Genomic DNA, 17,626 nt, shown 5'->3' with positions numbered 1-17,626 from the left:
GAAGTTCATTTCAGCACCTGGGTGCTAAGACATAGGAGAGACTTGATGCATGTCTTCCTTGTATCCTGAGAGATGGTAGGTCCAGTCAAGCGATGCTAGAGGCCTGGAAGGAGCATGGGGCTCCTTTTAAACTTTTAAGTCTTTTTAAACTACTATGTTTAAAAAGACTTATTTTTGCCCACACTTGATGGTTTTTTTTTGTATGTAATATATAAAATTAGAGATGCACCGATGTATCGGCCGACAAAGGCTATTTTTCTTGCTATCAGCTATCGGCCATTATCGGGATAGTTTGAAAACATCTGATGATCAGGGCCGATAATATCCTGTTAATCAAAAGAGGGCGGGAAAACACATCGATTTTGTGCTGTGTGTAAGGATGTCTTTTGTGTGGAATGATGACAAAACTGCAGTTTGTAATATCTGTACCGCTAAAATTTTACAACAGACGTGAGCAGCAGTGAAGCGGCGTGGAAACAAATTTTTCCCCCCTGAGCTACTCGGCGCGCTACTCGTGTTGAATTAAAGGGCTAGTACACCATTGAATGATTTAAATGAAGATGAGTGACAAAGTAGTATATACTGCACAGAAAAATATATTTGTAGAGTAGTATGTTTCATATGCAGTTAATGGTAATGAGTTAATATCACCAAAAACAGTTTATATTAGGCCTATATATTACCAGTTTGATGTTCAGTGATGGAGTAGAAATGCTTTTGTTTGTGGTGAGTGAATGTGAAGCCTAACAGGAGTTTTTTTACAATTCAGTCAATATTAATATGAATTAATAACATTCCGTAAGTTAAGAAATCTTAGAATTTAGTTAATGTGTTAATGTTAATTTGAGTAATGTGTTTTCTGTTTATGAGACCAGTTCCTGTGAAACAACTTGTTGAAATGGAGAGAATAAAGTTTTTATTTGCATTTCCAGCAGAATTGTGGAATTAATTATTATTAATTTAAAAAAAGGCATAAAAAGCAGAACTATCGGTATCGGCCGATATCACTCTGAATAATCGGTATCAGCTGAGAAATTTAGTATCGGTGCATATATATATATATATATATATATAAAAATATAATGGTGTGTGATGTAATCTTGTTTATGTTGACATGCTTGACTAAGCTTTGATTATACTGGTGATAGTCAAGCTGAAGGAAAAGTAAAACATTGTCTAGGATCTGCTGGGTCAGCGCTCAGGTCTAAGCACTGACTCGACTGGTCTCCCATTGGTTGAATGATGTAAGTATCTTTGTCAGGTGGTTTGAACACATGGAAAGACTTTTTTTTTTAGGATGAATGAAGGACTTGATTGATGCTTATGTCATACTTTATGAACTGTATGGTACATCCCAGTATCCAGCACCCCTCAGCTTATGGATGGTGTAATAGGGCCCAGACCTTGTGCATACACAGACCAGATTTCCACAAGACTCCAAATTTTCTTTTGATCTACTTTATAAATTTGGCCTGGGTTGATTTGTTCTTTGCTGTAAGATTTGTTATATTAAATAAATATCCTACTTCTTTTTTACATGTGAAGTGGAAGATGTGAAGTAAACTCTCCTCCCCATGTAGACATGAGGAACATCTCAGCAGGCCACTGGTGCCATGGGAAATGTTCATCAAGGAGCAGCGCTTGCCCCCTTTCATAGACTAGACCATTTGAGGAGGGCTTCCATGAAATGTATTTTATGGGCCCTTGAGAAGGAGCTAGCTTAAATGTTACAGTGACATGTTATGGAGGTGAATGTCAACACCTTTCAAAAGAATTGTACTTATCGAATCCCACCTCTTTTCACTTTGCTGAGAGAGAGTGGGGAGGATAGCATCATCATTGCAAGCTGTTAAGAATATTGGTCTGTTGTTTCCATTTTCCTGTTGCATGATCATACTGAATAATCATATTTGTGTGTCAATGTGTGAAGGCCATTACATACAGATCCCGTCTTTGCTTATATAGTATACACCTGGTGTATACTGTATTATACTTACTCTGCTCAGGTTTCACTATATATAAATGTAAAACCAATTAAACTGAGCACAGCTAGATGTCAGTGAATTGGACTGGGACCATAATATAGCTTTTGCAGAGCTTGCGCTGAAACCTTATAGCACTTTATTTTTCCCTCAAGCTATGGCAGCCCCATTGGTGGAAAGTGTGTTCTATTGTCTCAGAGCTCTGGAATATATATTAAAGATGTTCCAGCCAGCTGTATGCAGTGGAATGATCTATGGCTAGCATTACCAGCACTCCAAAATTCTCCCCTGGCAAATCATACTAGATTCTCAAACAACACAAGAAACAGATACTACACCTTATAATGTTTTTCCACTTAACAGCACTGCACAACACTGCTTTGGAACAAACCCAAATCCAGGATTAGGCACATCAGTTACATAGCACTACATTTACATAACACTACTAGGGCTGCAACTAACGATTATTTTGATAATCGATTAATCTGTTGATTATGTCTGATTAGTCGATTAGTTGAATTACAAAGCCAATTTTTATTTTGTGTATTTTTTGAAGAAAAAAAAACCCCGTACTATTTCACATTCTGCTCAATGTTGTCCTTCAAACATTTTGCAAATTGAAGGCTATGAAAAAAGTATTAAATGTATCTATGTGGGCTATACTATACATTGTGCAAAGGATTTAAAAAAAATATATTAACATTATATTTTGAAAACAAAAAAACAACTGATTGTCCACAAGCTTTAAACCAGAAGTTAAATCACTATATTAAAAATGCTATAAAAAAAAAAACAACAGAAAAACAAAAGCAAGTGTTAGCTGGTAAGAGGTTGAATGTTCTGCAGTAACACACACATTCACCCATCTGAACACAGTAATATTACATTATTCTGTAAATGTATGACACTTCTTACATTTATATACAATTACGTTATAACCCCATTATAGTTACTGCTCTCATAAAAAACACAATTACTTTTGTTTCTAAATATAACTAAATACAGCCTTTATGTAAAATGGAAATAGTAGCGTGAATTTTGAACGTTTACAGATAAGGATATAAAGGTAAAAATGTCATTTCGGTGCTGAAGAAAACATGTCTGGAACACATTAAACAGCACACGCATCTGACACGACAAGCCACGTTAATACACTTTTGTTTGTTTGAAGCGCTTAATATAAAACATTCTCATGTTTTGGATAACCTGGATTGTGCACTTTGGGGTTAGGGTTTTTCAGATGTGTTTTATTCATAGAAATGCGTTTTTCACCATTGTGAAGTGACATCACAGACAGGGGTTATCCACAGTAACGTCACAGCCCCAACTAATCGATAATATTATTCGTTGTTGATTGTTTTAATTATAGATTATTACCGATTTTATTGATTAGTTGTTGCAGCCCTAAACACTACCATGAAAGTGTGAGTTTCTCTGGAGGGTATTGAGTGATAACTAGTGCTAGGCACAAGTAGTAAAATATTACTTAATAAACAAAAGCTAAAATGAAAAACTATTTCCACCTGGTTGTTTTTAAATAAAGCACAGTATACATATTAAGTTCAATTTTTAGGGAAGTTCTTTTCTTCATATATCCTAACTTGATAGGAAGCTGGGGTCAGACTTCAGTGCCAGCCATCATATGGCACTCCTGGAGCAGTGTTGGGGCTTGAACTCACAACCTTCTAATCAGAGCACTTTAAGTTAAATAGGAAACTATTTTGGATTGGATTGGTAGATTTTACTTGGATCATGGGAATGTAAAATCAAGCTGTATAGCAACAAGAAAACATTATTATAGATAAATAAAACTTATCAGAAAGACTAGATGTTGTAATAAAATTCTGATATTGCAATATCACAATAGCAACACTGCACTGATTACACAGGTAGATGTTGACCTGCTATGGCATTAATGCCTGTCTCACCTCCTCTGGTTCCCATAGGATTACAGCTCTTCCTTTGGCCTTGCCACCATTTATCCTAACGCAACCAAACCATACAAGTCTCCCAGTGCTAAGGCTGTAGTGAGCCCCAATGGCACTGTTAATGCATGCTCAGTGCCACTGGATCCATATGGCATAGGTCAGCTTCAGGGTTGTCGGCCAGGTACCACCGCTCAACAAAGCTTCCCTCCCTTTAACCCCAGAATGTCTCCTGGTGGCGGAGCAGTGGCAAGATGTCTCACTGCCATTCCCTGCAACAAGACCTTGGGTTAGATGTTACTACCCGAACACTTCTCCTTTCTCATCACTAAGACCAAAAACTGCTTTTCTCTGCCACTTCAGCCAGGTCTTTCAGGGCCTTCTGCTGGTTTGCTCCAGTTACTCCCATATCCCTCAGGAGGCAGAACAGTTGGTGTTCCAAAATGTAGGATCATGGTTAATTTGCTGCGTTGAGCCATACTATACCGCACCGTCCAGTAGAAATGCAGTATAAAAGTGTCTATGCTCAGTTTCCCCGGATATAAGAACGTGAGGAATTAGGAACCCCATCTTATCCAGGTTCTGACAAATCCCACCAGCTAAGTTTATGGAAGGCTTTTCCTTTTGTCCAAAACATGTTGTTAAAGTGCTGCCCCATTGTGTGAAAGTGTTTACTTTATTATTGCAAACCATCCCTCCTTGTAGTTATCGCCACATCATACAGCCATGCTGCCCTTAAAGGTTTGGTGTACTTCAAACCAGAAGAGAACATGCTGGAGTTCTTTGGACTGTCTGCTTCTTCGGCATAAAGCATAGTGATATTGAGTCTTCAGAACATCTGTGAGAAAGTCTCTCTAAACCTGCTTATATTTAGTGCAGTAATGTGAAAGCTAAATGTGGGGTCTGCTTCTTTTGCCAAAACAGGACTCTGGGGCTCCCATCACCAGCAGTTAAAAACATAGTTAAGTCCAGACTAGATGTGCACATGGTTCTTTGATCTACATGGCTCCAGTTAACATTTTAAATTGGAAAAGCGGGGCATTCCATTGATCTACAGCATCCATATGTGTTTGAGAAAGCATTACAGGGCTAGTTAATAGGAAGAGCTAGAATATCTATTATCTGTTTCACAGTTTTGATAGTGAAACCAGCTGTGAAGAGATGCTGATCTGATATCTTGCAGGTTAAGACTGCTTGTCATTGGCTAGAAACAGGCTGTTCTCCCTTGGCTATATCATTAAACCACAGGGTCTGGCTGCAGTGCAGCACTTTTTGTGAGCTGAGGTTTTTGCAGACAGGAGGCACCCCCTCGACCGTCCCAGTGCACTGGTTCAGATGTACAGGACTCATTCTTTCCGAGGCCTGTTAAAAGAGCAGCGTTGACTGCCAGGTTTAGGATCTAAATTCAGCAACACACTGTTTGCCAGAAATCTGTGGGCTCTAAATAGGGTAATGCTGTTCGAAACACAGCAAATGGCTTACATTATCAGCTTGACCTCCTGAATATATTTGTTTTATTACAGAGCATCAAAATGGACAGGTTTAAACTACAGTATATCCAGCTTACTCTTTTCAGCGGTATTATTCATCTATTTGTATATAAGAAACTGGTTCAAATCAGCAGAATGGTTTCTTTGATGAAATCCAACCCTGTATTGCCATTCTTATACATTTCTTTTCAATTGTTTCAGCAGACATACATTAGAAATAATGATCTGCAAAATTCTGTTTCTGTACATTAATGTTCTTTGTATTGTTTCTGTATTTCCTCTGCAGAATTATGGTGTTGAAACAGATAAGTTGAAAAACCTAGTGGTGAAAATGAGAACGGCATCCAACAATCTACACATCAGTACGTCAGAGCGCAGGAAGATTTCTAGCCATGATGGCAACACCTCTCACAAACCCCCCAATGAGTTCCTCACCTCTGTGGTGGAGCTGATTGGTGCAGCGAAAAGCCTTCTCACATGGCTGGATAGGTATAATAATATATAAGATCTGCAAGACCTGCACATCAGTTTTTCAGAATAAAATACAGAATAGTCTGTATGTACAGCTTTCATGTGGTTAACCTGTTTTTCTTTGGAAAGGAAGTATCTAATTGAATCAGATATTAATAGATATGTAAAGGGCGCAAGAAAGATTCGCATGTACTTCAGTGATTGCCAGCAGACACAGCAGGAGCAGGTCTTGAATTTCTGAGATTTTTTTTCACAGGGACATTCAAGGATGGATGAAACTAGATACAGTCTCGGGTTGTTTCCGCAGATCAGCCTCTAGACAATGTCTCTAGACAGCAGAGCTCATCACCATAAATCCTCTTGTATTGATTTCATTTTATTCATATGGATTAGAAAGTTAATTTGTTAATCACATATCAATGTGTTAACAGTTTAACACCAATCATAGTGCCGTAGTACTTTCTCGAATAATTGCTTGAATTCTGTAATTTGCTACGATTCAACTGAAATAATTGAGAAAGCTGTAATTGGTCTTTAAATTCAGACTACTACAGGTTAAGTAACGATGATTAGCACTAGGTTACAGTGCATTATATTTATCAAAAGTGGGAACTGCATTCAAAACAGAAGAGGCACTACGCTGTAGCAGACAATAAGGATTTCTGTGATGTAGTATTGCAGTGAAATATTGGAAAGAAAGTCTAAGGAAAAATATTGTAACTGTAAGACCACGGCATTACACCTTGCAGCCGTCAAAGCTCTGTTAGTGTTTCCACAGAACATTGTGTTTTACAAAACCTGAGCCAAATCCAAAAATGTGTTGCAAACTGCTAGTCTAGAAATATCAAGAAATGTTGCTAGCCATAAAGCAAAGCTGATGATAGTTTGATTTAATCTTGATTGAGTAAGCGGTAGAAGATGGATGGATGGATGGATGGACAATTGTAGCAATAACTGTAACTAACAGATTGGGTTTAGTCATATGGTAACCTCTGACATTGTGTGACCGGGTAGTTGTGGTTGACTTAGAAGAGTACAGGGAACAATGAAAGAGAACAGGATCTGCACCGCTGTTCCGTTTTAAAATTAATGTCCTTTTTTCTGTGTGTGTGTGTGTGTGTGTGTGTGTTGCTTGGTAAAGTACCTGAGTGTCTCATCTGTTGCTTTTTCACTATCACAGAACCCCTCTGACTGGGATCAGTGACTTCACCACTACCAAGAACAAGATCATTCAGCTTTGCTTGGAGTTGACCACCACGGTTCAACAGGTCTGCATTTGTTCTGTCCTGCTTCATGAAATGCCACTTAGATTTCTGCAATACATTGGTTATCAGTGCACACAGGTTGCCTGTATGAGATTTCTGGGTTTACAAGTTTAACATGCCATGTGGATGTGCCTCGCCTTCCACTGTGAGGTTTCACTCTGTGTGCCTTCATTGCAGTGATAATTGCAGATACAGGAGGCATTTCCACTTTGATAAGCACCTCTTGTGTTTACTGTATCAGGAAATGTATGTGTACATTTGCATTCAAATAATTTATTTAAGATTATTATATAAGATGATTTAATAGCATGTTTGTTCGTCTTGTAAAATACTGAATTGTAATTGCATTCCGGTTTAGAAAGATCACTCTACTGCTAGTTTACAATTTAAGTGTGTTGATGGCATCTTCTGTCTGGGCTGGAGATTGTTATACTGGCTTTCAAAAAGGCCATCAGTGTCTTAACTTTTAAAAAAGATTTGCTCCACTATTGTTTGGAAGGTGAGATTAGACCTGGTTTAAGTGAATTTCATTGTCAAGTTGGTAGGTAGCAGAAGGGTCAGGCTACACTGTACTTTTCTTGGATTAATCTGAGGTGAAGCAGTTCACATTGCTGTTAAGCAACAAATCCATGGGTTGGTCCTGTGTAACTGGTGGCTTTGGATAACAGACCTTGAATAGGATTGGTGTTCTATTTTGAATAAAAATTGTATGGGAATTACATTAAAGTCTAATCTTCTCAAAATATTTTAGTGGGTAATAGAACTGTTTTGCCATTCATCACTAAGCAGGTTTCTGTTGTGCAGTGGTGGTGTGTTCTAAGACAAGTTGTGTCCTGTGTTGATATGTATGATTTAAGTTGGATCTGTCAACCCCAGGCATGATCACAACTTGAAATACACCATCAGATCAGAAACATCAAATTTGATCCAATACCTTACCAGTATTTCGGGTCTGTTTCAGTCCCTTAAGTCAAGCCCTTCATTTTTATAGTCATTAACTTTTATATATGTATAATATATGAATCTTACTTTTCAGTATTTTCCTGATTTCCAGATCAGTGAGTTCCAAAATAGTGCTGTAATTGAGTAAATGTTCTTTTCAATAGATGTATTCATTGTATATGGTTTGAGGGTCATGAGAGGGACATGTTAAAGCAAACCCCTGCTAGGACTCTGTAGCCCAGTCAAGAATTGAATAGGGTGGGAAGAATTCATTTGGTTGCATGGTCGGTTAACAGGCATTAAGCATGACCGGTCATTGCAGTTTACAGTGGTAAGCACACATTAAAAGACGCAGCCCTGCCTCATCTCCCATGACCGAGAACAAGTAAAGACGCCTTATATTTTCCCCAAACCGAAAAACTGATCTAATTATCAACTAATGTGCTTCAATAAACTATGGGATGATGCAAAGAAGAATCTTAAAATTGGGCCGCTGTAAAAATGGCATTATGTTCAGGTGTTGTGCCAGCACAGATTTCTCTGATTCCTTATTGCAGTCATGGACAAAGCCTCTCCAGTTTCATAACAGAAGCTGACTAGAGAGCCACCTAATCTCTATCAGCTGTTGTCTGATGACATCCATGACTCAGTTTCTTCTGTGTGTCCATGTCTGATCTATGGACTAGTGCCCACAAATGGGAAGTGAATAATTTTCATCTGAGAAATCTGGCAGAAGATAGAAGCTCAACAGAGGGAGAAATTGAGTATGTGTATACTGATGTGTGGAAAGTCATGCTGAACTGGAGCATTTTAAAAAATAATGTGACTGTCACACATTCCTTCTCTTTGTGGTTATGAAAAATACTGTAGGAACTATGCATTTCAAGCCACATTCTTTCCTAAACCTCATATCGACTTTTTGTTTTTACTATTGAATCATGTTTAATGGAAACCCTTAGGTTTGGTGTCAAAAGGAAAAAAATATTTGTCAGTAGTATTACTGTGATATATTTAGCACAAAACAATTTGAAATACCTCTCGCAAGAAACAGACACACTATTTGTTCTGTTGGATAGTTGGATTATTTTGCTCAAATCTAATATCAGTACATGGGCTACAGCATCATACAAACACACATCCAGTGATCCTGTTCGCTCTAAGTACTGAATCATGATTGTGGTACGACTTCACCATGTGACCATCATTACTCTGTGGTTAAATGTGTGTGTGTGTGTGTGTGTGTGTGTGTGTGTGGGGTGCTACCAGCTGACAGACAGGTGCTCACTAGACATATGGACATATGACACTAAAGGCATTCTTCTGTTAGACAGGGGAGGTCTTACTGCCTATGGGGGTCAAGTTAACTGCCTCTGCTGTGTTGCCAAAAGTAATAAAGGCTGTGTAAACATTCAGTCTTTTAAGCATGTGCATCATATACACATAGAGACATTTACATTCCTCTGTCATGATTATTTGATTATGGTTTATTTGAACTATTTAGAAATGCACCCAGTATAATATACTAGACCTTTAAGGCTGAAGATTACTGCAGATGTTTGCCATTCTCTGAAAATGATTTACTACATGCCAGTCCCTTCTATTTTCTTCACACTGTAGTTGTCCTTCACGTCTTATGTAATTATGTTGTCTTACAGCTGACATGAGTATGTAATTCACGAGTCAAAGCTGTTTATTTGTGGCTGGAGCTCATCTTCCACTGCTATATCTGGATCACTAATTATATAAACACTACACTGACCCTGATTTACTGGTTATTACTTAGTTTAGATGCGCTCAGACTTTAACGCTTTCTCATTTTTTCTCTGCAGGATTGCACTGTTTATGACATGGAGGAGAAGATTCTGGGAGTTGTAAGTATTTGATAGTAATGTTACTGAACAAGTACTGTCCCATTAATATTGATAAAGTAGCCCAGCATTGTTATTGCTGTGAAAGGCCCAGCGTAATCCTCTGCTAAGGGTTCCTGTTTAAATGCCACTGCCAGAGGCCCTCGCTGTCCATCACTGCTTCCTGTTAATGACATTCTCCGTACCTACTTCCCCTGTTGCTAGACTTCCCCCTTCTCACCCTGCATTTCAACAACCTCACTTCTTGTGGCCTTCTGACAACTATTTTCTTCCACAAATAACTGCATACACCCCCCTCCATGAAATATTTTGAGCAGTTATGCATGTATTAATAATGTGTTCATATTAAAGTCTCCCCTATATTCATGTAGCATTACCATACAGTCCAGGAAAAGGTCACATTAGCAACTTTCTCCCTTTTCCCAGTATACACTAACCTTGATAAAATGCATTAACTTGAGCAAAATATTTCCCAATTGCAATCATCCATGATCAGTAGAATAGAGACAACTTGTCTGTGAAAGAATTCTCTTCTGGGAACTGATTCTTCCATTTGTTTCTAATGTGCCAGGATTCTCCTATCACATTGTTGCTAAACGCTGTCCTCCTGTTGTTTTGTAGTCCAGGGTGCTAAATGATATCTGTGACCAGACTGTGAGAACAACCTCAGATCCTCTAATGAGCCAGTTGACATGCCTGGAGGAAGTGCAGCTGACCAACATCAAGCCAGGAGAAGGCCTGGTGAGCACTTATCACCCTCCTGTTTTTGTTAGACAAACATGAAAATTGTTCACATACCATAATTAAAGCGCTTCAATCACCTCAGCAGACATGATTCTGTCCATCATGGTTGTTATATTTCTGGCTGGCAAGTAAAGTACACTAAGTAAGCTTCATGCATCCTGTTTACCTTTCAGGATTTATGTATTCCACAATGCCTTATGTCAACTCTGTCTCTTTCTGTTTTTCTCTCTTTCTCTCAGGGAATGTACATAAAATCTACCTATGATGGGCTTCATGTCATCACTGGCACAACTGAACATGTAAGATTGTGATTCAGCTTTGAGATGCCATCTGATGCTGGGGCTGGTATATATTTAGCCTTTCCTGACACAGTGTGTTGCATCAGCATGTTGAAAGTAGACAGAGCTTCTACTGTTTGGCACTTTGAGCAGTTTCATTGGACATGCATTAAACACATACTTGGCTCATACAGTGGTCATACAGAAACTGAACTGAACTAAAAACACCGGAATATTAATATATTATATAAGTCACATATAGTACAGTGCCGTGAAAAAAGTATTTCCCCATCCTGATTTCTTCTGTTTTTGTGTATATCTCGTACTAAATTGTTTCAGAAACGAAAACAAAATCTAAGATAAAACAAAGGCAACCTGAGTAAACACAAAATTCACTTTTTAAATGATAATGTTAATTATTGAAGCAAAAAATTTATCCAATACCAACTGGGCCTGTGTGAAAATGTATTTGCCCCTGTAGTTACTAATTTCCCAAATCTATGAAACATCATTCATAATGGGGTTCAGCTGGACTAGACACAACCAGGCCTGATTACTGCAAACCCTGTTCAATCAAATCTACACTTAAATAGAATTTTTTTCAACAGCATGAAGTTGGTTAAAAGGTTTTACTCAGTAACACACTATGCCAAAGTTGAAAGAAATTCCAGAAATGATGAGGAAAAAGGTGATTGAAATACATCAGTCAGGGAAGGGTTACAAAGCTTTATAAGCTGTCAAAGGCTTTGGGACTCCAAAGAACTACAGTGAGAGCCATTATCTCCAAATGGGGAAAAAAACAACAACTGAACAGTAGTGAACTTTCCCAAAAGTGGCTGACCTTCCAAAATTCCTCCAAGAGCACAGAAACAACTCATCCAGCAAGTCACAAAAGAGCCAAGGACAACATCAAAAGAACTACAGGCTTCTCTTGCATCAATAAAGGTCACTGTTCATGACTCAACTATCAGAAAGACACTGGGCAAGAATGGCATCCATGGAAGAGTGGCAAGGTGAAAACCACTGCTAACCCAGAAGAACATTAAGGTTTCAGTCCCCAAATTGAAACTCAAGTGCAACTGGATTATGCAGCAAGACAATGATCCAAAGCATAAGCATCCAACGTCCACCTCTGAATAGCTCCAAAAAAAGCAAAATTAAAGTTTTGGAGTGGCCTAGTCAAAGTCTCGACTTGAACCAATTGAGATGCTGTGGCAGGACCTTAAACAGGCAGTTCATGTTCAAAAACAATCCAATGTGGCTAAACTAAAGCAGTTCTGCAAAGAAGACTGGGCCAGAATTCCACCACAGTGCGGTGAAAGACTGAGCTCCAGTTATTGAAAGCGTTTGGTTGTAGTTATTGCTGCTAAAGACGGCACAGCTGTCAAGGGGGCAATTAGTTTTTCACATGGGTGATTGGTATTGGATTATTGTTTTTTGGCGGCAATAAAATAAATAAATAACCGGTATTGTAGTTTGCTCAGGTTGCCTTTGTTTTATGTCTTATTTCATTTGAAAATCTAAAACTATTTAGTATGGGATATACACCACAACAGAAAAAAATCAGCTGTAAATGCAATTACTTCTCCTTTTACATCAAGAGCACAGACATGGATTTTAATCTACGGCTCTAATAAGAGGAGTTTAGTTGGCCATTATTTGCATTTTTCCATAACAACCATAATAATTTATATAACTCCTGCTTCTTTATGTCCCCATTTCTCTGCTCATTAAATTGTTTATTAGAACCATGCATGTTTAATTATATATGCATATGTTTCTGTGGTTTTTGTGGGTTTGGGTCTTTTTCAGTTTTACATTATTTCTCTCCAAATCCTGTCGGTACGGCAACTTTGATATTGTACACAACCATTTGTTGGCATGTGCCAAACAGAAGAGAGGGAGGGGTAAGATAATGGTGGGGTGTGAGAAAACCTCCCCCTCTTTGTGGGTGGCAGAGTCCATATTTATGGGGAATGCATTAGCATACTAGTATAACCACAGTTCCTTTAGGCTGAAACAGAAGAATGCATTTAGACAGGCCAAGATAATGCATAAAGATTTCTCTCCTTCCTGAACTGCTGACAAATTTCTCACAACTTCAGCCTTTGTCACAATCTGCAGCTCCTCTCAGAAACTTCCCACGTCTGTGCAATGAATCATCCACCTTTAATCATCCTATGACTAATTACAGTTAATGAATCATACTGACATTTGCCAGGCTGGTGTTGCTCAATCTCCCACTTGTTTACCATCAACATTTAAAATTTTAGCCTTCTTTATAGTGATGGTAAGCTCTGTGAAATCTGTTTTGCTTCAAGCATACACTATATGTGGGCAATTTCACAAAACCTATGTGTGTGCCAGCCTGGGAAAACCCTTCACATGGTCAGATTTTGACATTTTCTACTGTATATATAGAGAAAATCAGTGTTTCCTGAACTGAAATGTTTGTCCTTTGCATGTAATGTTCTAGCATTTTAAAGTCTGGTTAAAAGGTGAAAAGGGGGGAAAATGCATTTTAATGTTTGCATTTTGACTGCTGGATTCTTATTACAGATGAATTGAGTAGGCTTATGGCTGTTTCAATACAGCATGTAGCTGTTCAACAACTTCATTTAAAGCATAACATTTAATGTGTTGGGAAATAACACTTGGATAACAAGGTTTTAGATATCTTAAAGTCTAATTAGCACTACACAGTGACACATTTTTCTCAGTCTGTGAGTGAGTGCAGAGGTTCTGATATTTTCATGCATGTTTGATTTTCCCACTGATGTATCTTGTAGTGTGAACTCCTCTCAGACTAGTTGCAAGAACAGCAATGAGAAACAATCAATGAGAGCAGATTATACACCTCAGATCCCTGAACCCAGTTTATCATTAGTCTTGTGTGGAAGTACAAGGATTAAATGTAAACACAATAATATTGCTTCTGTAAGAAAGGATTTGGCATGTCATACCCAAAATGATTGTTAGGAACAGTTTAAAAAAAAAAAGAAAAAAAAAAAAAAGAAGATTATTCATGCCAGCACATGTTTCTTTTCACTATACTCTGCCCACATCTCCCCAAACAATATTTCCACTTATTTCGAACATTTTCTCTTATTTCTCTTTCTTTTGTTTCTGTACAAATTAGTAACAGTAGCATGATAGACTGTGAGAAAGCAGGATTTCGGGATCAGGTGTGCTTTGGCAGGGATCTCCCCAGGTAGAAGATCACTTCAGCTGCAAGCTGAATCTCTACACCACCACTGATTGTAAGTGATTCAATTTGTGTAGTGTGAAAGGGTCAGAGATGCGAAGATTTTGTTGGGTAGTGTGCATTCAGCCTTAGGCAGACCATGTGGTCTGAATTATAGGCTGAATTACAATCAGTGGTGTTGTAGAGATGTGTGCACTATACAAACACTTGGTAAATGGTCTGCACTTATATAGCTCTTTTTTAACCTTAGCGGTTCCAAAGCGCTTTACACTGTGTCTCATTCACCCATTCAAACACACACACTCACACACCAATGGTAGCAGAACGGCCATGCAAGGCGTTAACTTGCCATCGGGAGCAACTTAAACAGGGGTTCAGTGTCTTGCCCAACAACACTTCGGCATGTGGAGTCATGTGGGCTGGGAATCGAACCTCCAACCCTACGATTAGTGGACAACCCAATCTACCACCTGAGCCACAGCTGCTCCATCTGCAGCTGAAGTGATCTTTTACCTGGAGAAATCCCTGCTAAAGCACACCTGATCCCCAAATCCTGCTTTCTCACAAACTGTCTATCATGCGACTGGTAGCTGTTAGATTGTTAGCTCCTTAAGTAACATAATAATTGGAGGATAATAGTCGAGGTAAGATAAGTTAATAATAGAAAAAAATTCTATGCCATTTTGGTGTAATGTACTTATGGTTTCTTAAAGTTGAGGAAAAACCCAATTTTGGCCGAAAAACCCACCAGTTTTTCCCAGGCCGTCACGCATATTCTTTTACTTAAACAGTCTTTGGATGTATTTTAACTGCACTTTGTTGATGTATTTGAGTACATGTGTGCATCAGATTGTGCTGACTAAAAGGCTATTTCTTTTTGCTCCAAATTTTATGCTCCTAGTCTCCAGCAGACTTGTCTCGCAAGATCCACGCAGGTGATGAGGTGATCCAAGTGAACCAGCAGACTGTGGTAAGGGTCTCTCTGCTCTCACTACCTCTCACACAGCCTCGATTTTCCAAACATCCACTCTAATGCTTCTGGGCTCTCAGGCATGGCTGTAAGATTTTGTGTGTTTGCGTGTGTTTCCTTCTGCAGGTGGGCTGGCAGCTAAAGAACCTGGTGGATAAGTTAAGGGAGGACCCTAAAGGAGTGGTGCTGCTGCTGAAGAAGAGGCCAGCAGGCACATCTGGCTTCACACCCGCACCGCTTAAAAACATGCGGTGGAAACCTCCTCAGGCACAAGTCAGTTTTTTCTCAGTCATCAACACTCTCATGTCTCTTACTCTAGTTTCCATCCAATTGTATATATGCAAATTGTTATGGAAATTTTGAATCGGCACACAAGAGCATTTGAGTATGTCAGAAATATCATGGAAAAGAAACACACAGGTTTATGCACATGGTTGAAGTGGAAAAACTACATTTCTCATAGAGAAGGTGATATTATACAATATCGGGAACTTGAGATGACGTGGCAAATATGTGTTCCAGTTTTTTCATGACTGGTTTTGCTAGCAGATTTTTGTTTGTCGTCATGTTGGTCTTCTTTGAGATAGACCCTTAAGAGTAGTTTCTGGTAGAGGTAAATTTGGTCCACCAACAAGAACTCCTCTAGTGAAATTCTGTTACTCTGCCTAGTAGGATTTTCTTGTTATCAGTGTTAGCACCTGTGAAATAGGTATTGCTTGTCTGTATTTTTACATACATCTTTCTCTCACTCGTTCTCACAAATTTTCTATTTCTCTCCCTCATTCCTAGAGAGTTATTTCTTTACTATAACATATTCCTCATCATCTACACAGCATTATCCCGAAGTTCTAAATCAGGGTACAATAGGTTTGGACAGAGCAGCCTACTTAGTCTGAGGTGATTTTTATCAACGTGTTACTTTATCACTTTTGCAAACCCAGAGTGTTGTGAACTTTTTTCAGTTAATGAGCATTAAATCATTTGCAGCTAAAGTCCTCGGCACCACCACATGACTTTATCTTAGGGTACGTTTACACGACAACGATGTACTAAAAAACGGAAATGTTTTTACTTTTCGTTTTTTGAAAGGTTTCACATACAGATGACAACGTTGTCAAAACGATACCCGTTCACACAGATCCGTGAAAATGATTAAAACCACTGTGCATGATGGGTCAGTAGCTGGCGATGTCACTTACTAAAGAAATACTACACGCATGCACATATAAGCATTCATGTCAAAATGTCCGCCATATTGATCAGGGCAAGACTGCCCTATAAACAAATACAAGTAAACGGTGCAGCTGTGGTTTTTCTGCATAAAAAAGCACAATAACGATTTCAATGGTTTATGATCTATGTGGAGTACAAAATAGTTATGTCTCCAGTTACTTAGTATCTCGATAATTAGACTTGGAAAATGATTCATTTTCATAAGGAATTGTGAAAACTCACGCTTGTCAATCATAGATTTGGCTTATTTTTCTTTGTTAATAAATGCTGAGACATCCCTAATGTAATATAATTTAATGTACATGAAATGTGCATAAAGGTTTTTTCATTGTGTAAATGGATTTTTTTTTGTCTTCAACCCGATCTTTTAGCTTTTCTTGTGCTCCAAGTCAGAATTCTGTTCTGACAGAAAAAATCGAAATAGTGCAAATAGTGAGACACTGGCAGTCAGTCTGCTTTCTATATTTTATTAGCAATAAAAGGATACAGGTATACTCCAAAACAGACAATTACAAAGATAATTATAATGTTTTTAATATCCTTCGTCGGCGTAGATGTGGGTTAATAATTTGGCGTATGTAACAAATGCTGGGCATTGTAGCGATGCAGTAAATCTACACTTTGCTGTAGAAGCGTCAATAAACTCAAAATCAGCGGAGTTTGTAGTTTTGAATGTGCTGCGCGTTGTTTTGAAGTACTTGCGCGTATGCCTATAGACTGAACACGTAATATGTGCGCGCATGACGTCATTGTTTTCACAGATTTTCATTTTTGTATGTTCACTTTTTCAGGCCTCAAAACGCCGTTGTCATGTAAATGAACAGTCAAACCCTGTAAAAAGTTTTCCGTTTTTAGTTCAAAACGTTGTTGTGTAAACGGCCCTTTAGACTCTTTGTGTAAACAATTCATTTCTGATCACTACCAAGCAGAACAATAACAGGGTCATTTCACAGTGTGGTGTTAATTGTGATGGATACACTTTAGATATTACTGCCTATAGATCAGATATCATCATTCTGTACATTCCACAAGGTTCACAACTGTAAAGATGTACTGGTGGAAATGCTCCACATACTCCCTAAGTTTCACATTGGCTTGGGTTTTTGTCCTGCTCTTTTTTGAAAAACCTGCCACTGTATTGTTTTGTGTAAGTCCATTCATAAACGTTGTATAGTATAGTACTCATCCTCCTTAAACAGGAACAGACACACCTGTCTTTTGTCCAAACATGATCCTGGTCTCTACAGTTCTCC

At 38.4% G+C, this 17,626-nt stretch overlaps 1 protein-coding gene across 2 annotated transcripts in view; it reads left to right on the top strand.

The window, feature by feature from the left end:
* Nucleotides 1-17,626, top strand: part of LOC128612325 (connector enhancer of kinase suppressor of ras 3) — a 52,203-nt gene that overhangs the window by 18,058 nt on the left and 16,519 nt on the right. For both annotated transcript variants that reach the window (XM_053632384.1, XM_053632383.1), the window contains exons 3-9: nucleotides 5,684-5,886; nucleotides 7,049-7,136; nucleotides 9,905-9,946; nucleotides 10,565-10,684; nucleotides 10,927-10,986; nucleotides 15,072-15,140; nucleotides 15,267-15,413. In XM_053632384.1, the coding sequence (XP_053488359.1) occupies nucleotides 5,684-5,886; nucleotides 7,049-7,136; nucleotides 9,905-9,946; nucleotides 10,565-10,684; nucleotides 10,927-10,986; nucleotides 15,072-15,140; nucleotides 15,267-15,413 (729 nt within the window). The remainder of the gene's footprint in view (nucleotides 1-5,683; nucleotides 5,887-7,048; nucleotides 7,137-9,904; nucleotides 9,947-10,564; nucleotides 10,685-10,926; nucleotides 10,987-15,071; nucleotides 15,141-15,266; nucleotides 15,414-17,626) is intronic.

This window comes from Ictalurus furcatus, chromosome 9 (assembly GCF_023375685.1).
Source record: "Ictalurus furcatus strain D&B chromosome 9, Billie_1.0, whole genome shotgun sequence".
Classification (NCBI taxonomy): Eukaryota; Metazoa; Chordata; class Actinopteri; order Siluriformes; family Ictaluridae; genus Ictalurus; species Ictalurus furcatus.
Note: the sequence above shows the minus strand (reverse complement) of the source record. Positions and strands in the feature narration are given on the sequence as shown.